The 27,631-nt window shown below is 37.9% G+C and overlaps 1 protein-coding gene across 2 annotated transcripts in view; it reads left to right on the top strand.

The window, feature by feature from the left end:
- Positions 1–27,092, top strand: part of ADCY2 (adenylate cyclase 2) — a 224,380-nt gene extending 197,288 nt beyond the window's left edge. The window contains exons 18-25 of one of the 2 annotated variants that reach the window (XM_040588033.1): positions 2,049–2,233; positions 3,725–3,809; positions 10,384–10,542; positions 17,190–17,336; positions 18,863–18,970; positions 21,046–21,160; positions 24,933–25,057; positions 26,305–27,092. In XM_040588033.1, coding sequence (XP_040443967.1) covers positions 2,049–2,233; positions 3,725–3,809; positions 10,384–10,542; positions 17,190–17,336; positions 18,863–18,970; positions 21,046–21,160; positions 24,933–25,057; positions 26,305–26,457 — 1,077 coding nt within the window. In that variant the 3' untranslated portion in view covers positions 26,458–27,092. The remainder of the gene's footprint in view (positions 1–2,048; positions 2,234–3,724; positions 3,810–10,383; positions 10,543–17,189; positions 17,337–18,862; positions 18,971–21,045; positions 21,161–24,932; positions 25,058–26,304) is intronic. The other variant, XM_040588032.1, reaches the window with a different exon arrangement.
- Positions 27,093–27,631: the final 539 nt, after the last annotated feature.

The following is a 27,631-nucleotide window of genomic DNA, read 5'->3' as shown; positions in this document are numbered from 1 at the left end:
CCACCAGTCCTGATTTTCTGTATGGTTATTTTGACTGTTCCTTCACCAAATTCTTACTGTTTTCCAGTGACTTGCCTGCTTTGTAGCTGCAGGCATCCTTCTGAGAAGCTAGCTAGAATGCCAGCTACCTTTATTGCTCTGCATATCTTTTGAAGCGTTTTGTCTTGCAGTTCCTCCTGATTTTGTTTCAAGCCCTTTTGCATTAGTCTGAAAAGCTAAAAGGTTTAGCTAAAGATTCAAGCTACAATACTTTAAGCATCTAGTAAAATCTGCAAATTCTTTTACTAAAAGAGTGAAATTTCAGTTCCTTTGATGAGAATTGAAGAACTCCTTTGCAGCGTTAAGCACTCAGAAACAATAGCCTCAAACATATGTAAGTTACAGTTGGAAAATGGTTTATTTAAGGTGGCATCTTAAAAAAAAACCTTCCTGACTTGGTGTGGCTGTTCAAGCACAGTTACCTACAGACTCATTTCCAGATCTGCTTCTTGCTTACTGGAATCTTGCATTGCAATAGGCAGTATCGGAGTCCACGTTCTTAAATGTGTGGCTGTGTGCCACTCTGTCAACACTTGCTGAAATCTTAACTGAAATTTTCAATCTAGTCTACATATTCCTCTGGAACACTAACAGAGACTGTCTGTTCCACTTGGAAGTTTCTTGGTCTTTGTCAAAATGCATCCAGTTATGGATTCAAGACTGCCCTTTGTTTGCTTGTTTCTTTTTGGAAAACCAATTTCACAAGTAGTACGCCTTACAGAGTAAAAAATGGATGCTGCTACTTTTACATAACACTGAATTTGAAGTGTGACCTCCTGTGGAAGGCCACCATGGGATACATTTTATTTTGGGTGATTCTGAACAGCAGTTATTTTTGTTCTTATTTCAAGCAGATCTGCGAGCAAATTACAGTAACGGCAGAGACTGAGATAGCAGATCAATTCTGTCTGATGGGTGCTGTGAAAATTATTCTTCTTAGTGATCCTCCAAAATTAGTATACAGTGATTCAGGTTCTGTCAGAAGTACTGCCATCAACAAGTCAACAGTAGTCTGAAAATAGCATATCTAGAAATAGAATGCTTTGTAGTTTCAGTAAAGCTAACTTCCTTACAAGGTGCAGGACTGTAATTTTCATGAAGCATCTTTGGCAAAGGTGCTCTATGTTAATGACTAAGATAATGATTCTAATGAGAATGCATTATTCCTGTTTTAGCATCAATTTTGATGCCCTAATCCATTTCCAGAAAGTATCCGGAGAAAATACCTTTCCAGGAATTTAACTTCAACCATACATATTTTTGTTGATATACATGACATAGGAAAGAAAACATTTTTTTAACAATTGAACATATTCTTATGTAGTCATAAAAGTATTTGACAGAAGGATTTTTTTAATATTATGCATAGACCTTGTTAATAATTTTGTATTATTCATATTTTAACTCTTATTTCTAGAGTCTGTAAAACTGCCTATCTGTGAGGTTAATAACAACTGTGTATTGCATCAATTGATAAATACTGCAGATATAGGCAATGAAATAATTGGTTTCAGATCTTTAGACATTTTAGCTTGACCCTTAAGCTAGTGATACATACAGGGTTGTTACTGGTGAACTCAGGAATCAGTGAAAATGTACAGTGGCACAGAAATAAATCTTTGGTCAGTCTGCTGGCAGTAGACTCTTGCGTAAGACTTCAGCATCAGCAGTGGTATGCCACAAATAGGCACGCCTCGCTACTGCAGATGAGTAAATCAAAAGTGACAAAGGGTGTAAATTAGGGAGCATAAATTAGGAGCATAATCTGGATTCTATTGAGTTTTGGGTGAATTGGAGCGTAGCAAAAAAAAGGGTCTATGCTGTGAAATACCAACATCTGGTTGTTGTTGTCTGTCTGTAACCCATAATGTCCCAAGTTGTGATAGAATCCATGCTTGAGTGGTCAGTCAATAATTTGTTCTTTAAACTAGCGTGAACATTGCATTATGTGAGATTTCCTTCTCAAGAGCCAAATTCTAAATATGTTCCATTTGATTTTTCTTTGCCAGTATTTTATATACAGCTGCATATTAGGGCTCATTTCCTGTTCTGTTTTCCTGAGGATAAATTATGAGTTGAAAATGATGATAATGTTGATTGCACTGGTGGGCTACAATGTTATCCTTCTGCACACTCATGGGCCCATGCTGGATGACTACAGCAAATTTATGTATGCAATGGCACCTCTTAGAAGGTAGGTGGATAACACCAGTCCTGAAATTAAGACAAATTAAATACTACCTATGGCAGTTCGGAGCTTGGCTATGTAATCTACAAGTCACAATTTAAAATCATTGTCATGCTGCAGTTAATGTATTATTTAATGTCACACCTCAGGGCATTAGAACAAAATAAACAAGTCTGGGCAAGGTGCTTAAATCACATACTATAGGAAATAAAGTGTGATTTAATTTGCATTTTTGTAATAAAGGACATCAGGAAGAAGTCATCATTAAGGTTGTTAAGGCATAAGGCTGAACATAATTAAGGCTGTTAAAGCACATTTCCTGCAAGCTGAAGAAAATCAACTTCCTCAGAACCAGTACATTGTCTTAAAACTTTACAAATGCAGTTACAGGTTTTTTAAAATTAAGTAGAACAAAAGTTTATTTTGTTGTGCTTGTGAATTTGTTTGTTAAATTTACAGTGAAACTGTTCAAATCTTTATTATAGATGATAGTATATAAGACCAAAATTATTACTTTAGTTCTAAGTATTGCTGTGTAAAATAATTTTTGGACACCTTTAATTTGCATACAGCTCTTCTATGTGGGCTGAGTGTGCAGTGCAAATGCCATAACAGAAAAAAATGAAAATTCAGAGTAGAATATTTCCTGTGCTGTAAATTGCTTGAGGTCTCGAGGTCTTTAGAACACAGAGAGAACCATGGAAAATTATTTGGATTTAAAAAAAAAAAAAAAAAAAAAGAAAAAAAAGTATATGTTTTCTTTGCATTTAAATATGAAGATTAAATGAACAAACCCAGGTCTTTTTTTCCATTGCGCTAGTGGAAAGGATATCTGTGTGGTGGGATGGAGAGCCCTGGGACAGGTTACATTTGAGCATGTGCTTCTGGCAGCCTTGATTTTGCCAGTCAGGCTGTTTGTCTGTTGATATTTTCCTCCTAAATCTCTCACCATTCTTTCAGTAGGGTCAGCAGCAGGGTGCTAATATGAACTGTTTCCCATTACCTCTAGCACCTTTTCCCAAAGCAGAGCTTTTAATTAACTCTGTACAAGATCTAGTTTGTGTGTCCTGTAATTCTGAGGTGAAAAGGCATCTTAAGAGTTAGGTGCTTTTGTTTCTGCTTCTTAATATTCATTGGATACAGTCAAGCTCTCCATTATGGAAGTAGTGTTATTAGATTAAAAATCTCTTTTTATTCTGCCTGTATAGAATAAGCACCAAATGCTTTCCATTTGTAAGCAAACAAGGGAATGTTTATTAAATCCTCATCTTACTACTGGACTGAAAAATGTAGGCATATTTGCACAGAATGTAGTAGAAGTAATTAAAGCTACATAATGGAAATCATAATATTTCATCAAACAATAAAGCATATAATATTTAAATTGTTCTAGTTTACATAACAGAAAGTAGTATATATTGTGGTCTTATTCTTGTGCTAAAGTGATTTCGGTTTAACTTTCGAGCAGTTTGCTTTACTTATGTTTTTATTTTATAGGCCAGGAATACTGAAAGACCTGAAGACAATGGGTTCAATTTCTTTGTTTATATTCTTCGTCACATTACTGGTTTTGGGTAGACAGGTAAGGTGCACACTTCTTTTCATCTGCATCAGTGGACACAACGCCAGCCTCCACATGCAGCCTGCCACCTTCTCAAATGTTTTTAGATTTTCTGACAAACACCTTTATTCCATTCTGCCCCACACCCTTGCCAAGGAGCAGCAGAAACATTTGAGGAGCTATTTTCTTTATTACCTTCCAGTATGCCCTTAAAACTCACCAATAACTGCCATTGAGACTGTAGACATTACACTGGGAGTGTGCTGTGACTATTGCTTGTCATGCTGACCAATATTGTCTCATAGCTTCCTAGTGTGCTCCCATCTGTCTGCACCCATCTGCTGTCTCCCTCCTTGCTTAATTAAAAGCTATTTTCTTCACAGTTACTACAATTTGATGCAGACATAGAAACAATGCAGCATGCACACAGAAGTATACCACATGCTGAGGCCACAGTTGCACTGAAACTATGACCCAACAGGAAACTACTCTTTTTATTACCCAGTTGTGCTTTTTTAGTACAAACGTGATATCAATCACCCTTTATGAAGTTGAGGGCAGATGCAGGGGCAGTTCTTTCCCTAAATCCTCTGGTCTGCCCATGATCCATGGCTAAAAGCAACAATTCCAGCCCATTGTGCCAGGAACAATGCAGTGTGCAACACAGGGCTCTGAGATGGAAGAGGTAATCCATGTGAGATCTCATGAACAGCCTGTACCACCACAGCCTGCAGCCTCGGGAGGGAGCTTATCCCAGACTGTCTTTAAATCACTCATTTACATTACAGTTCTCAGAAACGTAATGAGCGTCATTTAAACTGCCAAGCAGGCCCTGCAGGTTACTAAACAAAAAGTTTTTATCTGGCAGCTTCTGCAGTATTTGCTGTCGTGGGGAACACCCTTCTTGAATTAAAAATAACATTCTTCATCTGCCTTACTGCCGACACCATGCTAGAGTTTGCTCTTTTGATGATGATAGTAGAGAGTGGGGCTCGAGCACAGCTACTTCCACTCAGAAAGAAGAATAAATACCACACCAGTTGAGAACATTTAGTCCCTCTCAACCAAGGTGTCAGATACAGGCAGTGGGTGCAACACCAAGAAAAAAGGAGAGAAGGAATGTCATCTTTGCTTGGCAAGGAGAGTATTTCTTTGTGAGTTCGGTCACATCAACAAGAAAGTTTGTTTTGCATACAGCAACAGTGTGTGTTGTATGTTGTTCCCTGTCACACCAACTGAAAAACAATATAATGGAAAAAGTCTTTTGTTTTCAGAGCTGCAGGTCCAGGATCCTCATGTTACTGTGTGTTTGTGGCTCTTTAGTCTTTTGCTTTTTATTTTTCTATTAATGTATTCTCCCTCAAAGGAGAAGGAGGAAGAAGGCTTTCTGTTTTCAAATACTCTCAAGTAAAGTCTAAATGATAACTAGAAAATGTTATGAACTAATTTCAATACATACCTGGCATAACATTTTAAGTTACTGTTAGTGATACTGGCTGGTAGCAAATGCTTGGGAAGACAATAGGGGAGGAATTGAACTTGCATAGAGTGACCCTTCCAGGGGCATATGCTTCCCACCTGCTGCCAGTTGGCATTTTTGTGGCAATATTTAATACCTATTGGCTACTCTGCTCTTTATTACACTGTCTGATCACTTTTTAACCCATTTTATCTTCCTGGTCTTCCCAACACTGTCTGATAATGAATTTCACGATTTGATAAAAACTCATGTGAAAGTGTCTGTCTTCTTGGTTGTTTTTAAAGTTTCTGCTTGCTACTTTAATTGAGTAGCCCTTGCAGAATGTTGTTAAGTCATCTTGGCAGTGTAGGCAAAGAAAAATTCTTCCTTACCCTTCTTCCACAAAGGGTAATATACAAGTAATTTCTCTGTTTGCTATTGCACTTTTCTACTTTGCAGATAATAACATGTCTTTTCTCTTAATATCTGATTATTTTAACAATGGTAAAGATAATAGCCACCGATGAGAAGGGTGGTCTTTCCATTTCCCTTACGCTGGCATTGCTTCTCCTCTGTCCCCAGAGTGAGTAACCAGAAAGTTCATCTAGACAAAAAGTGAATGCTTTCCTACAAACCTAGCTCTGTGAACCTGCTCACCACTGGTCACAGAGATGCTTGTCCTGATGCAAAAGCAGGAGGGGAGATGTGTGTCTCTGGTTGAATGGGGGTAAAGAGAGGGAGAGCTAGTATATCATTGCATGTTTTATAAGCCAACTTAATTTGCATGTTCAGCTAATACTTCTAGCTGTACAACCAGCATCCCTGCTGAAAGAAGTAGGCCTTCCCTCAGCTACTCATTCTTATACTTGTATGTCCTCATTTGTATGGACACAGCTGCCTGTGGAGCTGTATAGTGGCCCAAAAATGGGAAATTATCTGGCTTAAAAATTAACCCTGGAAAAATGGTTGGTTTTCAGCCAGATCTGTTTTCTGATCTGATTTTATGGTGTGGCTTCAGCAATGCTTGTGCGAAAAGAATGAGCGTAGGATGGGAGTGAGCAGCTAGAAGTGAGATGGAGAACTGCTTTTTTTTTGATAGTCATGCCAGCATAGGCTACAACCATTCCCTAACACTGAGATCAAGTGATGCATTTCATTCTCCATGCATACTGTTAGTTATTTGAAAATAGGCTGGCAGCAGGCAGACGAGATGTTCAGAATGGTGACTCTTGCACCTTGCCCAGGCATTGCCCTGGAGAATGCACATTGCTGTGGGCTAGACTGTGTAAGGAGCATGCTCATATTTAAACACTATTGAGCATTAAATCTGATATGGCCCAGCTTGAATTTTCAGTATTGGGATAGCCTGAGAATTTCTTTCTTATCAGTACCCAAAATTATACATAACCTATCACTCTGTACGCTAGATGAATATTTTGGTTTTCCCATGATTGATTATATTGTATTTATCCACACTGAACTTCATTGGTTTCTTTACTGCCCAGATGTTTATGGCAACTTCCTTCAGCCTTGAAAGCTGTTTATTTGTAGCCTCTTTTCTGGTTTTTAGTGAGCTTTTATTCTGTGAGAGAATCCTTCTCTTCTTAGATAATGTAGTCTTTCAAGAGCCTCTTCCGAAAGTATTTGATGGAAACTTATTTCAAACTTTACTGCTATTCACATGCCCATTGGGTTTTTTTGTAACAAATGGAGGCATGTTTACAGAAGAGGTGTCAACTCTTCCCCTTTGTATCAGCTTTAGCTAATACGTTTAAATAGCTCTTTTCTGTAGTAGTTTTTTCCAAAGTACCTTGCTCTGTTGTCCCACGGTCACCCCAGTTCTCTTCCAAAGATTTGCCTTATATCCTTACCATTTGTCAGTGCCCTGACACTGTGGCTGTTTTGAATGATCAGGCTATCCACCACATTTCAGACCAGCAGCTTTTCATTTTGGTTACTTTGGAGCCGATGACTTCTTATCGATCAACTTCTAATGTGTTCCAAGACATCTTCCAGTGATGCTCCATGTTGAGACAGTTTCTCACACTTGCTGTCTGTAACTAATGGCTGTGAGGTAAAATCTCCTTAACTCCCTCCCTGGAATGAAACCCCAGGTTTAATTTCTAGTGATCTTACCTGCTTTAGTGCTGCCTCTACTGCCCCTTTGCTGAATGCCATAGAATTCTTACCCCCAGATGTATACACCTACAGCATAGGCAGCTACTCTGGAGTTGCTTGTCTTGACTTTGTATGTGAAACTATGAGAATGAGTTCATTGCTTCACTTCAGCAAATATTGAAACTAGACCCAGGTGAGTGTCCTGCTAGAATTTAAAAACATAGATAAACCCATCTCTGTGCAATCAATGAGACGTGAATCAGTTCTTCTTGCACTTAACTGCTATTGGACAAGAAGTTACAACTGATTTTAACCTCTGGGGTTGTGTTGCATTACCTTGCACAGATGCATGGTAGTCTCTTGTCCTGGAGGAAGCCAATTGCTCTGCGGTGCCCAGAGGAACGCAGTGTCCTTCATACCTTCCTGGGCATTCTCCACTATGCTCACCCTCAAGAGAAGTGCTGTCAAATTAAGCAGCGTAAGGTGAAGAAGGAAAATTTTGTATCTCATGGATATTGTGCCTGCAGGGCACAATTCAGAGATTCTGATATGTTGAAAAGGTTCTGGAGATAACATGTAAAGTAGGAAACAATCTTCATTTTCATATGACTAAGGCTACAAAGATTGAACAGATCTTTATGGTGTGTATACTAAATTGGATAGATCATGCAAACAAAAAACCCCTCACTATTTGAAATAAATTTTAATAAGGTGGTGCTTTTTTGTTTTTAAAAGTCTGAATAGGCATTTTGAAATACGTTGACCTTTATAATTTCAAAGCAAATTGTAGAATACATTCTGCTTTATTTTTTTCTGATTTCTGACTTCTCTTTGCCAGTTTTTGTGGCAGAGTAAATTTGATTCAATAAGTAATAAAGTAGTAAATTATGTTTAATATTAGCTTTTAAAGAAAAAACTTACCTTTTTGATAACTTCAGCTTATCTAGCACCTTTTCAATTTGAAGTTGGTACAATGTATGGGTACCTAATTTCAGCATACGTCCAGTTTACTTTTGTCAATTTATGCAAGTAATTTTCACGTCCCAGGTTTTTGTTGGATATTTTCTGCATGAATAGAGTTGGTGGCATTTGAATTTATCATCTGTGTGAGGAACTGAGATGTATAAATGTATAATATGCATATAAAACAGACATTCCAAAAGTATGACTGTATGTATGTTTCATCATGTGGTCAGTTTTGAAATGAAGCGGTTCATGACCTCAGTTCTTATAGGGACAATAATTGCCATTTGATACAGGAACAATGACAGAGAGCAACAATAAGATCCTATTTCCAAGTTCCTGCAGAAGCCTGTTCTCAGGTTCTCTGTTCCTTCGTGTTTGTGTTTACATGTATTCAAGTCTTTGCCCACTCTTCATTTGCTTATAATCTGCAACTATCCTTTAGTATCATGTAATTACTTGGAAATATCCAGCTTGTTTGCTTTTTTGACATCATAATTCCACATTTCTGGGATGCAGTGTGATCCATTCTAAAATGTTAAGATCCATTTTCCTTTCAGAACAATGTATATTTGTGTCAGAAGAGCCAAAATATTTCTTTTGCAGTGCATTTGAAGTCCGCATTCTGTCCTTACTAATATGTGTATCAACACACACACACAAAAACTATCAACAAGGATTTCATGGTATGGATGATCTCTTTTGATGTTGTAATTAAGTGTCTAAATAGTACCTAGCCCTTATCAAACAATTTAAAGGCAACCTGAGTGTATTGCTCTGTATGCATTTAGCAAAGGCACCATTTTCCTCTTACTATTTTTTCATCTTACAAATATTTGGCAGATACATTTTTTTGCTTAACAAATTTTTACCTTCATTGCTTTTTAAAAGCTTGCCAAATCATTGTAATACCATCTCATTTTAACTTTCTACTCTACCTTTGGCTGTGATCTCATCAAAATACTTATTTTGCATTGTGACAGCCACTTTCCAATCAGAAGGACTATCATTTTTCATGTGAATGCTAATTGACTGCTAATAATACTAGCTATGATTTTTAGTTTTTTCTATCCTAAGACTGTCATCGTAATCAGGTTCTCCTGGTTAATAATGTAGTCTTCATTGAGACTGCATGAGTTTTAAACCATTGGACTACATAAAAATAGCTCTTGATTTTTATCAGCTCAACTGAGATCAACTCCAGGCCAGTGGAGGCTTTGCTGTAGAAATAACGCCATAGAATTTATGACAACACATTGACAATATAGAAAAAAGTAGAGAGAAATCCACAAAAATGCATTTTTATTCATTTTTCAATATATTTCTAATGAAATCAGATCTCCAAAAATATGGATGTTCCAAGAATGTTACACATTTCCATATAGTTCCAGATATTATTATTCCTGGGGATATTAAAAAAAACAACTCTGGAACAAAAAGTAAAGAAGGATAAAATATTATAGAAAGGAGTGTTAAAAAAAAACCAAAACCCAAACCAAAAAAAACAAAACTCAACTGGGTTGACCCAACTGATTGAGCCATTTTTGATAGTCTGATAATGATTTGATAAACTTAAGGCATATAAATAGGCTGTTTTTTCTTGTACTGCCCTCTCTTTGCCAGGCTGATTGCATTACATAAGTTCAAGTTGATAAAAGTTAGGGTCTTCCTGAAAGCCTGTTATTGCAAGTGAAATTCTACTTGTAAAAAATCATATTAAGTTGCAAAACTGTAAACTCTTTCCATAACAGTGTTTGATTTTTTGAATTAATTTATACTAAAGTTTGAGTGTAAATAAATAAATCTTCTGTTGTTTAAGGTACCTTGCAACTTTAATTTTTTCCTGGGCCTTTTTGTTGGGAGGGCCTTACAACTTTGATGAAATGTATAGTGTGTGCTTGGGGGTTTGAGTTCTATAAAATCTGGAATTATACTTGAGTGACCAAGTAACAGCCTTGTAGGGGTGGTGTACTGTGATTATTTTGTCTCTTAAACCTGTACTCCAGCAGGACAAGATGCCTATTGTTTCTTTACCTCTGTGTCCTCTTGTAACAGAATGAATATTACTGTAGGTTAGACTTCCTGTGGAAGAACAAGTTCAAAAAAGAGCGGGAGGAGATTGAAACCATGGAGAATCTAAATCGGGTGCTTCTGGAAAACGTGCTCCCAGCCCACGTAGCTGAACACTTCTTGGCAAGAAACCTGAAGAATGAGGTCAGCCATCTCTGTATATCCTCTGCTCTGTAAGAAAGCAGCGTATCCTGGAAACACTACTTAATGCTGATTTGAACAGTAGGTCCATACAGCGAGATTGTAGATTTACAGTTACTTTCATTCCCGTTCACCTGCCTGAAAGGCTTGCTTTACAGCACTGAACGGACCCTAATACTTTGAAATAAAAAATGTGAAATTATCTTCAGTGGCAATGCACTTTGTGTTTTGATGGGGGATAAAAAAGGGTAAGGAGGAAGAATGGGATGGTTGAACCAATATGGATTTAAATGCAAATCATATGCATTCAGATACTTTTTCCTTTGTGATCAGAGTGGAGTTGCATCCAGGTTCTGAATTTTCTTGCAGCTACTGGAGACCTTGCTTGCCAGAGTGAAAATTAGCCTTCTCCCGGAAACAGCATCTCTCTTAATTCTGGAAAGAGGTTCTGAACACTGAATTACCTGTTTACTCACTGCTTATGGACCTAGTCCAAGCACCAGAAAAGTCAACCAAATGGTCCCTATTGACTTTGGTGGAAATTAGATCTGCTCCTAGTATTGCTTTAAAGTTTTAATAAAGCCAAAAAAGGATGAAAAAAAAATAGAGAGAGAGAGAGTAGGAGTTCTAGATATCTTAAATGCAATAGTTTTAATTACTTGTGCATACCAAACAACTGTTCCAAAACTGACGAAAGAGGAGAGAGGGCAGCTTTAGGGATTCATTTTTGATCTCCTGAGTCAAAAAGGACAATGTCTTCCCTTTCACTGTGGTTTGAATTAAGCAGTACTAATCAGTACTTTATATCAGTACTTTCGTGCTACCTGCAAGTATTCATTCGGTAGCTAATGTCAAATGAAAACTGCTGTGGGGTTCCTTTGAATCCAGTGAAGACCTTGGCAGGAAGCCAGGTTGGCTCAGCTCCAGTTCTTAGTTCAGGCATTAAACACAGCAAACCATCAGGAGATTGCTTTCTCATTTATGTGCTATTCCATCTCGGCTCCCCAGCAGAGCAACACCATCTGCTTACCTTTGTATTGGCAACTGGATTTATATTGTCACCCCTCAAGATTCTTATGTTGGAATAAGCTTTAGTAAATTTAGTGAAGAACAGAAGTTGTAATGTGCTGAGCTCTCCAATCTTACCATGTCAGCTGAAGTGAAAACGATTTGACATGATTTTAGCAGCATTCATTTAAAAAATATATATCTTGAGTTGTTTCTGGTTTTGTTTATATTTAAACACAGCTTTCAAAGAGGGAAGAACCTTTCAAATTCCTGGAATTGTTTGGGAATATAAGCATCCACTGTGTCTTCAGATTTGTTTCAATGTCAGCAAGGATTGTTGAGCCTTAAAGGACATTCTGTATGTGTCTATGTGTCTATGTGTATACACCTAAGAATACATTAGGACAGATCATGCCTTTTTCTTTGTGTGGATATTTAGGTCAACAGATACTGAATTGAAATTTGTCTGCATTTTCCTTAGCAGCAAACATTCATGTTAGTATGGTTTTATGTATATTCTTTCCTGTTTAAACCAGAATTTGAGATGAAAATTAATGGATGAATAGTCTGGCTTGGAATACTGTTTCTCGTAGATTTATATGCATGCAGCTATATGGAGAAAAGGGAAGGCAAAGTATGCTGCTGAAGAAGAGGCAGCAAGAATGAAAGGGGGAAAAATGAATGGATGAATGTTAACTGGGAGTAGTGGGATTGTAATTTTAGATGACCAACAAAGGTCTTTTCATAATAGGAAACACACTGACTAATGCTGATATGGTAAAAGCAAAGTTACTTCAGAGCAAACTGTAATAAAAGTTTGTTTGCTTTACCAGAACCTCCGGAACTGGGTTTCTGCTGACAGTCTGCCTGCTGGGTACCGAACAGGGTACTTTCCAGTTGAGAGAGGGAAAGACAGGAACAAATATAAAATGAAAAGCAGAAAATGGGGCCAAGATTATATTTATCTTCACCTGGCTTGTGCAGCCTTTTCCTTTATGCTGTTAGCATCCAGATCTCCTGGGTGTAAAAAGTGCTCAGGAGCTTTTGTGCGGCAAGCTAACTGGTGAGCACATTACTGAGCAAGAGGAATCCTGTTTCATTAGCTACAGGATGGAGTCAGCACCCTACTTAGAGCAGTAATTCTGCCCCAGAGAAGATGACAGATATACACTTCCAAGAGGCAGAATGGGACCAGATTGCATCCTCCATCCCGAGATCTCCAGGCACTGGAGAAGAAGAGGGAACAGTAAGGAAAGTCATCTGGCAGAAATTCAGGTGTTATCAAAGAGAAAAAAAGGGAAAAAAATAAATAATGGGGGGTTGACTGCTGAAGACAGGATGATTTTATTTTTGTTGAAAGAAACAAAGCTGTTTCTTACTGGAATGGTGTTGCATGTAATTTTCTGTTCAAGCATTTTGGAGAGTACTGTTTCAGGAGAAGTACTCACAGGAAAATTAAGACACTCAATTGCCACAGCCTTTATTATTTTGAATGATCGAAGTAAATTAGCTGGGAATACCTCCTTAAAATTCTCTGACATTTATTGTGACAGCCACAATTGCTACTCATCTGGTTATAAACAGTGCCATTTGTTGTTGTTCCCATGCTGGTACTCTGCTGTAGAGCATTAGTGGAGATGGATATTGCCCCAGTATTAGGAAGAAAGAGAAAGGGGACACTTGCTGAGCTTCAGCATATGACAAGTGTTCACATACAATGTGTTTGTCTAGTTTTGAGGTGGAAGAGAGGAAGGAGTAATAACTGTGGTTATAGAAAAAGAAGATTTGTGTCTCTAATCATAACAATCAGACACGCAACCCTTTCTTACAGGTTGGTTTTCTCCATACTGGGTGGACAAACAACAGCATAAAGTGCAGTGATCTTCCTGTGTCACAACAGCACTTTTATTTGAATCTTTGCTCCTGTCTTTTGCTTAGTAGTATTTCACTTCCTGATGACTGTGCATTGTGCAATTTGCTGTGATTTATTCTGGGCGACACTTCAGCTTTCAGGGAAGACAGAAAAGGCACTTCTTAATAGCTAATTAGGGCTCCACACCTAACATCGGTAAGACAGTGGCAATTGTAGCAAGACGGGACTTGCACCCCAGTCCAGTCAACTGCAAAAGTTTGAGGAACAGCAGAACTGTTAATGTGCCGTTCACCCTTCTGCTTTTACCTGTAAATGTAAGGGCATATTTTTCTCCTGCAGATGCTTTCTATATGCATCCTAGTTATGTATTTTTCTAGTATTCACATAAGCGTTCAGGTTTTTAACTCTCTAAGGTCTTGTCTTTCATCTTGTTGAACAGCAATGAAATATACATTTATATAGCTCATGTAAACTATTTTTCCTTATTCTACTTTTAAATGTTCTGTTTATCTTTTTGTTCCTGTATCATGAGGCAGAAAAATGAAACCATCTTCTATCATCTCTGCTTCATATTATTCAGTAATACCACATGCTTGCAGAACTGCATAGTTGGTCTCCTTTTCCCATAAGGGTTAAGTTGTAGCTCCTAACTGACCTGTATTCTTACGACTTTAAGATATATTCTCAAATAAATCTCTACATGGTGCTAGTTTCCATGTACTATTTCAGATACTGCACTGTCCCAGTACCACCTCTGTGCCTAGATTTTGTCTGTTTCACAAACTTTACAACCAGTATCTCATCAGTAGTGGAATCCTGGCATGTTTTACATTCTCAGGATGCTAAATCAGCAGGATTCAATAAAGCAAATAAAACAGCTGCTATCTAATGTTAATGTTATCTAAATTAAACCAACTTTTTTACTAATTAACAGAATCCTTAGGACAATAGAATTGTGTATTAATATTAATTATAAACATACTATTATTTTGGCTGGATTTAACTTACTGGATTTTTCAAGCTGGTAGGAATATGAACTTTTTTAAAAAAACAATATTAATATTTGTTACAGATGTATGCAGCTTGTTTATTTTGTCAGGTCAAGTTTCAGAAGTATGTTTGAAATAATCTAGAATGATGATGATTATGATGATGATGAGAAGGAGAATAAAAAATATTTTGAGTCTTCATTATCTACATTCTGCTATAAATGCTCTTTTATCTCCCTCCAGTCTTTTATCTAAAACTGTGAATTTCCCCTTCTGCATTACCAAGGCCCTGTATTTGTGCTGCAGACCTCTTTTAATAACAAGCACCATGTGTGTGGCCTGAATTCCTTTACCCAAAACAGAAGTCTCATTACAGAGAAGGAGACTTGAGGAAATAGAAGGAAAGCTGAGTTAACCATAGATTATAATTTCTGTACATATTCTGCTAACTTGCCCATGAAAAACACTCAGGACATTAGATCTTGACTTTTGAGTGTATTTATATGCAAATGTTACTGTAGCTTCAGTGTAGGCATGCCTGACATAATTGAAGTAGGTCGATGTGAAGAAAAATGCAGACTGCAAAAGCTAAACATATGAGGAGAAAGCCTGTTAATCTGCTGCTGCTTCTCTGCTGAACTAATTTCAGGCTCACTTGAGTATATCTGCACCAAGCCTAGGTACATATTTAATCAAGACAGCTGCCAGGTATGTCACTGCAGTATCACAGAGCGGACCTGGTTTTAAGTGTGGGTCACTGGACCAAAGAGACATCTTTTTGGGCCTGAGCTTCTGAATTTCTTGGAGTCAGAGTCATCCTGCAGAGTTTCAGGCACTCCTCTTGAGTGCCTACATTAGGAGAAATTACCTCTTTAGCCTTTTTTTCATAACTGACTGAGAGAGAGAAACACTATCTGAGGTGATTCTGCCCATCTGGCATTAATATGACCTTCCACATAGGCATATCTCTGTACTGACAATATAGGACACATGGGATGACTGTGTTCTCAAACTAAATACTTCAGACAGGTGCTTAAATTGCCTAAATTCAATTGACATCATCCAGCCATAGGGATTCCCTCACCCCCACCTTTTATTCATTACTTCATTATATGGATTAAATTTATTAATCAGGTGCTTATGGAGATGGATAAAACAGACTGCAGAAACATATTATCACAATAATAGTTCTTCCTGAAAAACTCTCTTGGCAGGAGGGCACAGGAGATCCAGAACTTCTTTGAAGTTTAGTAGCGATCTGACAGTGAACTCATCGGCTTGGACGTTTTGTTTAGTCACTTTTCATTTACACAATCAGGTTGCATTAAAGTGATACTGATTTTATATATATGGCTGTAAGCTAGATGTCAGGTACACACAGTCAATTTAAACCAGCTCAGCTTTAAGAATATATATAGTAATGGTGAATTGCAGTGATATATTCCATCCCCACTGCACGGAGGCACAGTGGAGCTTGATTCTGTGGTTATAGAATCCTTAGAAAATAAAGGGGCAGAAAAATCTAGTAATAAATCACCTACCTCCTCCATCTGCCCATGTTCCTCCCTGTCCACCATTATTTTCATGTTTGCTCAGAAACTTCCCTCACACCTGTTCTGGGATGAGGCACTCAACAGTTTTCCCGTAGTTCTATTTTTCAGTTATACATCACCAGTAGAGATTCACTATGTTTGTACACATCTGTGTACAGACACACCACTTTCTTCCAAAAAGAAATGTACTGCCAGTGAAATTGCAAAAAAAAACCCCAAACCAGCCAAAAAAAAAGAGCTTTGCTAAGTAAAAAGGGAAATAATATCTGATTCTTCTTGAAATCACAGAACAAATCCTATTCACCTTATTCACATGAGTATTGAAATCCTTGTTTTATTCAAATAATAGCTTGAACAGAATTTGACTTTACAGCATTTTTTATTGCTGTGTCTATCTTTATGTATAGATGCTAGAATTTTTTTATGTATTAGCTTAATATTCTTTGTTTATTTTTTTTTTAGGATGTGAATTTGTTCTGAAATAAGAGATATTCTGATGTTTAAGGGCAGTGGAGAAGAAACTGAAGGGGGGTGGTGGTGTCATTTTTAGCATCAGAATCTTCCTGTGGAGCAGAGGTGCTCTAATTTCAGTGGTCACAAAAGGCAGTGGAGAATCTGACATACATAAGTTTTAGTTCAGGTGACTTCTCTCCCTTTGTCTCAGCTCCTTGTTATGGAAAAGAAATGGCAATTATTTTTTCCTATTAGACATATTGTCCTTTTAGGTTAGGAACTATCAATCAGGATTGTGTTGCATTATGCATTTCTACTGCACTGGATTTGTGGTTTTGGTTAGTTTTCTAGTTATTAAAATAACAAAAACAGCTAGTAATAAATTAGATACCGTTTTGCAAACTGTATTTTCAGCCATGCAAGCCAGACCAAATTATTTTCATGAGAAGCCTCAGAAATGGGTCCTATCTAATAAATTAGTGAATGTTTTAGATTCACGGAGTTAATGTTCAGGAGAGAAAAAAAGGTGACTTTAAATCACTAAAATATTTTCAGCTGTATATATTGAGGTTTTTTTAACAAACAGGTTTATACAATGTTTAAAATTAATAAATGCAACTAAATGCAAAAAATACCCAACCACTGTCTTAAGGTGTTCCAACTCCTGCAACGCCTCCCTTTTCAGAACCAGGACACTGCATGTTAATAAGGAAACTTTTATTTAGAGCTGTGTGTGACAGATTTTTTTTCTCTATTTTGTTTTCTTTTGGACAGGATCTATACCATCAGTCATACGACTGCGTCTGTGTCATGTTTGCCTCTGTTCCGGATTTCAAGGAATTTTACACAGAATCTGATGTAAACAAGGAAGGCTTGGAATGTCTGAGGCTGCTAAATGAGATCATTGCTGACTTCGATGATGTATGTACTTCTAACAAATGTCAGTATATAGTTTCAATCTTAATATATCAGGGTATGCAACAGTAAGGAAATGTGTACTTGAGAGGCAGAGTAGAAGAGCTGTCAGAAAAGAACTTTTGTGTGCCTAGTCACATGGAAATTACTTACATGAAGTATTAAAAGAAAAAGATTTGTGTGGGATAAAAGAGATTTTGATCTGACATCATACTCAATTTCTTTTGATTCTTTATAAAGAGAATCCTATACGTATATCTGATGGGAAATTTTTTGATGTTTAGCTACAGTTCATGAGGCAGTCATATTACATGCCATATATTAGCTATAATTTCTAAATACTAGTGCCTAAAGTCAGGTATGTAAATTTATGTCCCCTAAAATGATACATCTTTGTGTTATACCTGATTTGTGTTGGTCTCATTATACGGAGCATTGATAAATTTATACATGAGTGACTCAAAGGACTGCCTAAGTTTTTAATATTCCATTCTCTGAAGTTACAAGGAAATACAGAGTGTGACTACAGAGGGATTGTGAAAAGATAGCTGTAAAGGTCTCACTGAGAACAGTATTTGTCTTAAAGAAAGTTATTAGTGATGAAAATACCATAAAAAGGTGTTAAGATCATGTCATGACTTGGAAAGCACAGTCTGAATTTGCAGTTCTGAAGCTATAAAGAGTATTTAAGCAGCAAACCCATTTGGAGAACATTGGAATGTCCAATAAACCCTGGGATATTAACTACAGTCCTTGGATTTTAGTCCCATTAACATGGACCTTCTCATTGACAGAGAAGAGACACTTTCGGAAAGTTGCTTAAAGCTTAACTGTTGGCTCACATGGTGACGCAGTTTCAAGATCAAATGAGTGCAAAGTCTACTGACTTTTAAGAGCTGTATGTGCAATAAGTTGGAATTCATTCTCATTGCTATAAATTTAGTACCTTTATAATAAAAAGATATTTTTTACAGACAGAAATTCCTTTTCCTTGGAGGCTGTAACCATAGTTTTATCCCTCCTTTAGTCCTTCTTCCTGTATATATTTGTGAACCATTTGTTCGGTTCAGCTGTCCAGCTGTGTCCCCTTTTAAATTCTTGTGCCCCTCTAGCCTTCTCACTGGCAGGATCTGAGAAGCTGAAAAGTTCTTGACGTGGTATAAACACTACTATAGCAACATCATATAAAAACATCGGTGTGTTTTCAACATTATTCTCGTACTAAATCCAAAACACAGCATTATACCAGCTACTAAAAAGAAAAAATAACTCTATCCCAACTAAAACCAGGAAAATTAGTTCCTTTATAATAAAAAGGTATTTTAACAGAGAGAAGTTCCCTTTCCTTGGGAGGTGTAACCATTATTTTATCCATCCTTAAGTCCTTCATCCTGTATGTATTTGTGAAACCACTTGGGGTCTATTAAAAGACTATTCTAAGAACTGATGCTCTGAATGCTGTTAAAGTAGCAATGCTGTTACCATGACAAGGTTGCTGATCTGAATAATGAATAACCATCCTTGTTTTACAGTTATTGTCAAAGCCAAAGTTCAGTGGAGTTGAAAAGATAAAGACCATTGGAAGCACTTACATGGCAGCAACAGGACTGAGTGCTACACCCAACCAAGAACAGTGTCAGGTACAGGAAAAGGTTCCTGCTTACTAAAATTCATGTTCAAATGGAGGCTAAAATTCTGTTCATTAAAATTCAGGTTATGTGTAATGTTGGTGCCTAATTTTTTTCTTATTAATGTAGATTGTATTGTACTGGACAAGTATATACTTTTGTATAGTAGTCTTTGTGAATTACTGTCCTTCACATTGCATTTTGAAAATGCCACCTCTGTATTTGCTAGGTGTAAAACAAGCCTTCTACTCTGAATACAACACAACAATTTATTCCTACATGCTGCAGCAGAACTGGACTTACAGAGTGTAAAAAACCTTCAAGAATGAGTATTTTCCATTGTAAACTGGGACGGCTGAGTAGATGTACTAACCATACACTTACAGAATCCTCAGGCTCAGCACTGAGAACGTGGTCCTTTGTTTCTGATTTATTTAATAGGGTAGGATTGGGAACTACATTCAGTAGAAATTAAGTTCAGAGAAGCAATTCATAACTTACAAGCAAAAACCTTGCTTTTGCCATGATCTTTAGAGTAGTACAGGTTAGTGACAGACAGCAATTATGAATTAACACATTCTCTGCTAAGGATTAATGTGCACTTGCCAAACTCATGTTCCTTCTAGACAGAAGTAATTAACACCTGAACTATAGACCCTAAGGATCCTGAGGACAGAAAAAGAATGATTTTAAATTAAGTCTGACATTAATACAGGGAGGTGAAGGGGATGAAGGAAATGCAGAACTGTAGACTGGAGATGAGAAGACATAGAGGAGCTCTGAATCACAACCAAAACTGGTATGTGCACAGGAAGAAATTTATCATTTGAGTTATTTCCACAAGCAGTGAATCAAGAGATCCAAGGTTTAGTGTTCCTTTGGTGATTTAGTACACATTTTCGAAAGAAATCCACCAGAACTAAGCAGCCTTCAGTACAGATGCCCAAAGAGGCACATACCTAATGTGGCAGTGACTGACTGCTAGTCATACTGCTGGGAACCACTCCCAGCTTAAAACAAGCACCCAAGGAAGACTAAGTGTCTCAGGAGAAGGTCTGAATACATCAACTGAACAGGAAACCATCTGTCTTAGCTAGGATTGAACTCCTAAAGAAACAGGCTTCATTCATCTAAAACAGCTGCTCTGGCAAGCACTACTACTGTCCCCCTAGACTGATGGATCTTCTCTATGAATCGTCTCCTGAAGTTGTCATCTGTCCATCTCTTCTGTCACTTTATCTCAAGGAATTAGGAAGATTCAGTCATTTCTCATAGAGAACAGTGAGTTCATCTCTTATGAAATCATTCTTTTGTCAGGGTCCTACCCTGGGCTGTGGGAGCCCGAAAATTACTTCTCCTCAGCCTGAGGGGACTCAAACCAGTACTTAGAAAGCAGGCTACACTACTGATGTATGAGGACACATTAAGTCTATAGCCTTTATAAGTGGTATAAGCTCTGAGCCAGTAAATTAGGGGGCAGAGGACGGATGCCTTCTTCCTCTCTTCCTCTTGCATCTTCTTCATTTTCAGGTCTATTGGATATTCTCAGAGGTGCTCGCTTTATCTACCAGATGAGATCAGTGGAGGAACTCTTAAAACTGTGAATTTAACTGGATCTTAAGTGACAGCTAGAGTGCTGAGCTGTGCAACAGTGAGAGGGAGGAGTCTCTGCAGGGATAACCACAAGCATTCTTTATTATTAAAGGACATAGAATAGAAGCAAACACATAGCAAAAATTAATGAGTAAATCCTAGGCACACATAGACATTGAGTGCCTGTGGGTTTAGATAGAAGCTAATGAGTTATTTGACAATCAAAACATTAGATGGGGTGTGGTTTGGATCTATCATCTCTGGACTGCCTGATTGTGGAAGTAAAATGCATCCTGGTCTATTGGCCATTGTTTGATCTAACTCATGCTGGGCAGGGCACCATCTTGTACATTACCTTTCTTCTGCTGACTGCTGGCATTAGGACATCCCTAAGAGTTTAATTGTTTTTAAGCATTCAGCATATTTTGGTTGTATTCTCATAGCAACTAAGGCTAAGGAAAATGATTTTACTCTGTTTGGCTGTTTAAATTCAGGAACCTGAACGACAGTACATGCACATAGGAACCATGGTGGAGTTTGCATTTGCCTTGGTGGCAAAACTGGATGTCATAAACAAGCATTCATTCAATGACTTCAAGTTACGAGTAGGTATGTATCACAGGATTTTTATGAGAATGTAATGAAGGAGGGGGGAATTCAATGTGAAGTACTAGCTGACTAAAGTGTTAAAAGTGTAAAATGACCAAAAGGGCCATGAAGGTAAGTAGCAACACCTTTACCCTGTTTAAAGGCAGCCTACGTGGTATTGCCCATTAACCATAGCTGCTGTTGGGGCAAGTAGTGTTTTCAAGGCAGGACTCAAAAAAGGGTGGTATTCCTAAGTACAGAATGGCTGAAGCAATATATTCGCCTGACTCTGAACGGTTTTATGGTAACTGTGTAATAATTATTCTAGAGGTCAACATTTTTTAAGCTTATCAATACCAAAAGACACAAGAAGACTCTAGATAGAGCTTTACCAAAACCATATAAATGGTTTTGGAAGACAAAAGCTATAAGGAATGAGTGAAGCTGGAGTCTGAAATATTTCAGATGTACTAAACTGAAGCAAGCATACAAAACTTCACCTTTTCCTTCACAGTGTTAAAGGAGGGTACTTCTCTTCTTTGTTGCTCTGTGGTTATTGACAAGTAAGAACAAAGATGACTAGTTGTTTATATTTGAAAGGGGTATCCTTTGTATTTCAGCTTCTAATTGCTTCTACTTGTGCATTACAGTATTTTAAAAAACAAATAGGCAGCTGCAGTAAGCCATGGAAATAATGATGAAATAAATTAATTCAGAGCTGGTCAAGAACCATATGTTGTGAACTGTTTATTTCCTGATAGCAGTACACAGCAGTTATACAATGCAATATGTAACTTCGAAAGTGTGAAATGAAAGCAGTAAATAAATATTGGAAACCCATAAATCCTGTAAACATGTCAGAAATATTTGATTTCCAACAGTTATTCCCCTGTCTTGTCTTTTCTTGCTGTACCACTTGCTTTTCCTTTCTGCTGCTCCTCTCATGTTTATTTCACAGTGCCACCCACTGGCAAAACTTGCTATTTTATTAGCAAGATAAATACATGTGTTCCTTAATATATGTGTTCCTTAGAGCACTCCTTTGTTAGTACGTTTTGTATTCCATGCTATAGTTAAAAACTGGCAAAGCAAATCTGAAGGCTTCCTTCTCAAAGTGTTACAGAACTTGATGGGTTTTTAAAAAAAAGCATGTAGAGATACTGTATGTCTGTACAGAATAAAAGTTCTCTACTCGCCATACATGACATGCCATATAACTTGCAAACATATCGGCAGTGTCAGTACAGATAAGGAACTGCTGAATATGGGGGCTAAACCTGCAAACTGATTAAAGCAATACTGACTGCTTTAAAGTGGGGAACATGAAGAAAACTTTCTAGGGGAAAAAAAAAAAAAGATGCCTCCTCATGATTTTTAAAGTGAATGCTGTAGGTTGCAGAGAAGTCAGACACCTTTGCTTCATTAAATAAGGAATGTTTAAATCTACAAAGGGACACAGGCCCCAAACTAGTACTTTTGCTACCTCAATCCAATATAGGCACCACTTGGACCTTCACTTCCCATTTTCGCTTCTTCTCCACTTCCCACCACCACCTGACCATGAAAGCATGTGATAGCCATAGCAATTAGAGCCACTGAAACATTTGAATATCTACCTCTGACATAATGCCCACTGTAAGGATTTAAACCCGAACTGCCATTTGTAAAGGTCTTTCTCAGCCAGCATCTAACCCCAGAGTTGCTGCAACTCACTGGAAGTCTCAGCTTTCAACCTTCATTTATTTTTCAGGCATTAGCCCCCTTCTGTTAGCTAAGGTGCTTGATTTATTAGACAAGTTCAGATATGCTTTTGCAGCAAATTTTGCACAGGTACTGGGTTGGGGGTTTTTCAGAACAGAATAGAGACTGACGTTGTTTTCCATGTAGCTTCACGGTTAGAACATTTGACTGTGTTGTAGGTGAACTTAATTTTGTTCCTACTTTTGGCTGAGGCTGCTCAAGCGTGAGGATCCCTGTCCCCTGCAGAATGCTATGCACCCAGGCTGTAGGATACTTTGGAATGAGATATTCTCTGTCTGTCCTGCTGAACAGTATTTGCCTTTTCATAGAATAATTACATGTCACTTTGGACACGAAAGAGACAGATGGTGTCACGCTCTCTTAGAGTATTCACCTGGACTGAGAGTACAACTCTTCCAGCCTTGCCCCAACAAACATTCACGTGTGCTATGCAAAATAGACCCGCACTAGCAGGAATGCCCTAAAGCAGCACAACCCAGAATGCCTGGCTGACCAAAACACATTCCTAAGACCTATGGGTAGAAGTCTCCTTGAAGAAGGGATCTGAAGCTGGCTCTCTAGCCCCTGAAGTATTACTCAAACCATTAGTAGTGGTGGTTCAGGAAGGAGATAAAAAACCAGAAGTCGCCTCCTGACCATTATATTTTGTAGGAAAGTCCCACCTCACTGCCCTGATTTCTGGACCATGGCAGAGCATATGCCACACACATCTCTTCGGTATTCCCTACTAGCCAGCTTGGGCTACTCGGCAGATGCCTTTTGTGGATCCCACTCTTAGGTCCCTAGTGCTTTCCACACATTGGATGGATGTCATGAAGCAGAAAGACACACCCATGGCTTGGTTTTAATGGAGAGTGTTGCAAGGCCTAATTTCCTTTGTGCATTTAATCACAAGTGCTTAGACAAATACTTAGCAGGTTCTATCTGGCATCCTTTAGGGTGTGCATATTTCCCCAGTTTTCTAAATTTAGCTGCTACAGTTGCTTTTTCCAGGGTTTCCAAGTGGGTTTATAGTGTGGTTGCTAGCCCATGCTGCCATGTTGCATACTAGGTGAGCTCACGCTGAGATGCTTCCCTGTGCTACAGTCACACTTTCATTTTGCTGCATAGATATATCCCTAGTAATGGTTTCTGTCAAGGAATTAATAGAAGTCAGTTATGATCCATTGATTTGGAAATAATTTTAGAAATCCAAACTACTCACTTGTCCAGGGATTATTTCTCACTAGGTCTAACTTGGCTTTCCTACTCATCAGTATGTAAGTTACAATTGTAGTATATTTGATGCTGGTAAACAATAGTGCTTTTGACTTTGCCTCCTAGTTTCCTTCCCTACTAGCAGAGTACAACTAGCTCCCTTTGCAAATGTAACACAGGACACAAATTGACTGCAAGATTAAAATTGCCCAGACTCTAATGAGGGACTACGTTGTTCTTCACTCTAGCAGCGTGCATTTCAGAGCTAGCAATTTGTTACACTTACTCTGTGCTTAATCCAATTATTTGAATACATATATTTATATTGCAGTTATTTAGGACCATTCTGTGGGCAATCCAGCCTTCAGAACAAGGCTTCAAATCCTTTCAGCTCATTCACATTATTTTATTCTGCATTTAAAAAGCAAAGAATACTGTAACAGTCATTTGATTTGGCCATCAAGTATTGCAGAGAGGAGAAGCTCTTTACACTACAAGTAGAAATGTAAAGAAATTCTTGTATGTTTTCCCAGAAGCTCCTGCTCTCCCAGTGTTCTTCATGCTATCTAATAAATGCAGTAGCATTAGGGTACTAATGGTTGAAAATATCAAATTTACTCAGGATGGGAGGGAGCTGTAAAACTAAAATTAGATGAACTAACTTTTGGCATTCTTATAACTAACATCTTCCTGCTCTAAATGGTTTATGAGACAGTTGTGAACAGGCTCTTTGTTGCTGTACTCACTATCCAGTATGGGCCAAATACCATGGATGCACTAAGTGTCCTTGGTTGGTGGATCTTCATTCTTAATGTTAAGTTCTGATGTTTTCCAGGTATCAACCATGGACCTGTAATAGCTGGAGTAATTGGAGCTCAAAAACCACAATATGATATCTGGGGCAATACAGTAAATGTGGCCAGCAGGATGGACAGCACTGGTGTCTTAGATAAAATACAGGTAAATCTTGGGTTTGTACTAGTATTTATCTTAATCCTCTGATTTTGGAGCCTAAAAAAATGTCATATATTTGTGCACTAAATAATTAGATCTTGAGCAGGAGAGTAAAGCATGAAAAGAAAATTCTAGGGAAAATGGGACAAGAATCAAAACTTTGTCTTGGCCCTACAGAGGAATACAGTGGAAGAAGTCATGGGTTGCCCAGAGATGCATCCCTAGGTTAAGAGAGGAAATCACATGTCTATTCTGGGAATTTCTGAACTCATAAAATACTAGCTACCTTATCTCTGAAGAGAATTCCTGATGTTAATTATTTCTAAATAGCGGAAATAACCATAATTGTTGTACATCAAATTAAATCCATAAAGCAATCATGAAACTTCCATTTTAATGAACCATGCTGATTATTAATCTTTATCTTTAATAATATTTATAGATCTAGATTATAGACAAAGCTGTAAAGACCTTCAATTTATTAACTTTTCACTGGTTCCATAGTCGGGGATCACATTTTAACTGTCTGCCTAGTATACTGCCTAGCACTTTGGAATCCCAGCATGTGACTGAGAGCACTCCAAATCTATGGTTGAGACTATTCAGAACTAAGTAATTGAAAATTAAAGTTACCAGCTGTTGTTCAAAACTGAAAACTGAAGGGATGTCAAAGCAATGACATCTACAAACAGTTGCTTGCTTCACAAAGAAACAGTCTGAGACAATGGATGCTGTTGAACAACCTCTGTCTTAGTGGGCTTTCATCTAAAATGGCAGAAATGCCTAAAGTTTGGTTCACTGACAGTTATATGAGAAACCTGCAACAGCAGCTCTGAAAGATGATGCTGGTGTCTTACAATGACCCCATTCACACAGCCTTTGTATTTGCAAAAAGATGGGGAAGCCTGGATCTACTGAAATGGAAAACAGCTCCATTTGAGGAGAGGTTGAGAAAAATGCTATATGAGGAAGATGTTGTCCCTGGTGCCATATGCATATCTGCTAGCCCTCTGTTTACAATGGTTATATCAAATTTTATACTTGATGTGATTAGAATGGTCATCCAGCAACAGGCTAGTGGAGAGCTCAGGTGTTCAAACTTCACTTTTCACACTACAGAGACCCTTAAAGGCCTTTCAGGCATTATAGCAAACCCCTTGTAGTAGCTCAGAACAAATGTTCTAGTCACACTCTGGAAGAAGATTCTGCTTTTCTCTGTTATCAATGCTGGTTGTATTACTGTATTGTTGCAGGTTACAGAGGAGACAAACAACGTCCTGCAGACACTGGGATACATGAGCACTTGCAGAGGAATAATAAATGTGAAAGGAAAAGGAGAACTGAAGACATACTTTGTACATACTGAAATGACAAGATCCCTTTCACAAGGGAACGTGGCATCTTGAAGATGCTTGTACGTGTCATTGATACCGTAGTTTCAGGAAAGTATCACGCACTTTTTAACTACATTTTGGCCCTTAACATGCGTGCTATTTTCTGGTATGTGGCACTTATTTTAATATGGCTGCAGAATAGTCCCATGAGCCGTCATTTTGCACCTTGATAATCCTAAGTTCAAGGACAGTTGCAATGTACTCTATAGGACTGGAAGATTGTACTGCTACTTGCACTGTTATTCAAAGACAAGAAAAGAAGGAATAGGAATTAAAAGATGATTAATCCTGAAAGGACTAAAAAGATATGTTAGTGACAAATGTGGGGGAAAAAAGGCAATAAAGCTAGGGGTGCATACTATTTTCTGATGCATGGTGTTTTCTGGAAAATACAGTCGCTCCCCAATAGCATCTACTAATCTGGTATTAAAGTATACAGTATTTGTAAATAAGTTTACTCTGTCCACACATGATTTGGATGTGATCACCAGTTGCATCTCATAGCCAGGGACACGTTGGGTGGCTTGCTGGCATTCTTTCTGAAGAGAGAACTAACAATGCTGGAATAGTTTTGTACAAACGTGTCAAATGTTTTGAAGCTATTGTCTTTTGTAAGGTTAATTCATTAAAAGTTTATATGTACTTTGTCTTATTGTTGCTGTCTCTTAGTTTTGCTTCCTTCCATGGCTTCTGTTGCTCTAAACCTGCGCGTCCTCTGCTTCTGCCACTGTGGCTTTTTATTCAGCAGTTAGATGTTGAGGCAGGCTATAGCCAGCTACCTCGATAGCCTTGGTCAATAATATCTGCTAGACTTGGCTATTGCCTTTCAGAAACTGAATCACCTCTATTGTCTTCAGGCTTGGGTGACATCCTAGGCACTTTGCAGTCATTTGCTCCCTAGATGATACAGAAGACTTACCTCAAAATCATAAACACAAGCAAAGTGGGGGATACTGAAGACAGTAGCAGTGTTGCTACTTTGCAACTGGCCTGCAATGCTTGAACAATAACTAGAAGAAACTGTACAAGGGAAGAAACATTTTGTTTGTTTTGCACCTTGACAACCTCTTTTGCCCTTGCATGTCTTTCACTTAACCTTTACAATGCCAGGTTTCATGGGATAGTTAAAATAAGCTAATTTATCAGGACATAAGTATGAGCAGAAGACACAAGAAATGCTGTTTTT

The sequence above is a fragment of the Falco naumanni genome, chromosome 3 (assembly GCF_017639655.2).
Source record: "Falco naumanni isolate bFalNau1 chromosome 3, bFalNau1.pat, whole genome shotgun sequence".
Classification (NCBI taxonomy): domain Eukaryota; kingdom Metazoa; phylum Chordata; class Aves; order Falconiformes; family Falconidae; genus Falco; species Falco naumanni.
Note: the sequence above shows the minus strand (reverse complement) of the source record. Positions and strands in the feature narration are given on the sequence as shown.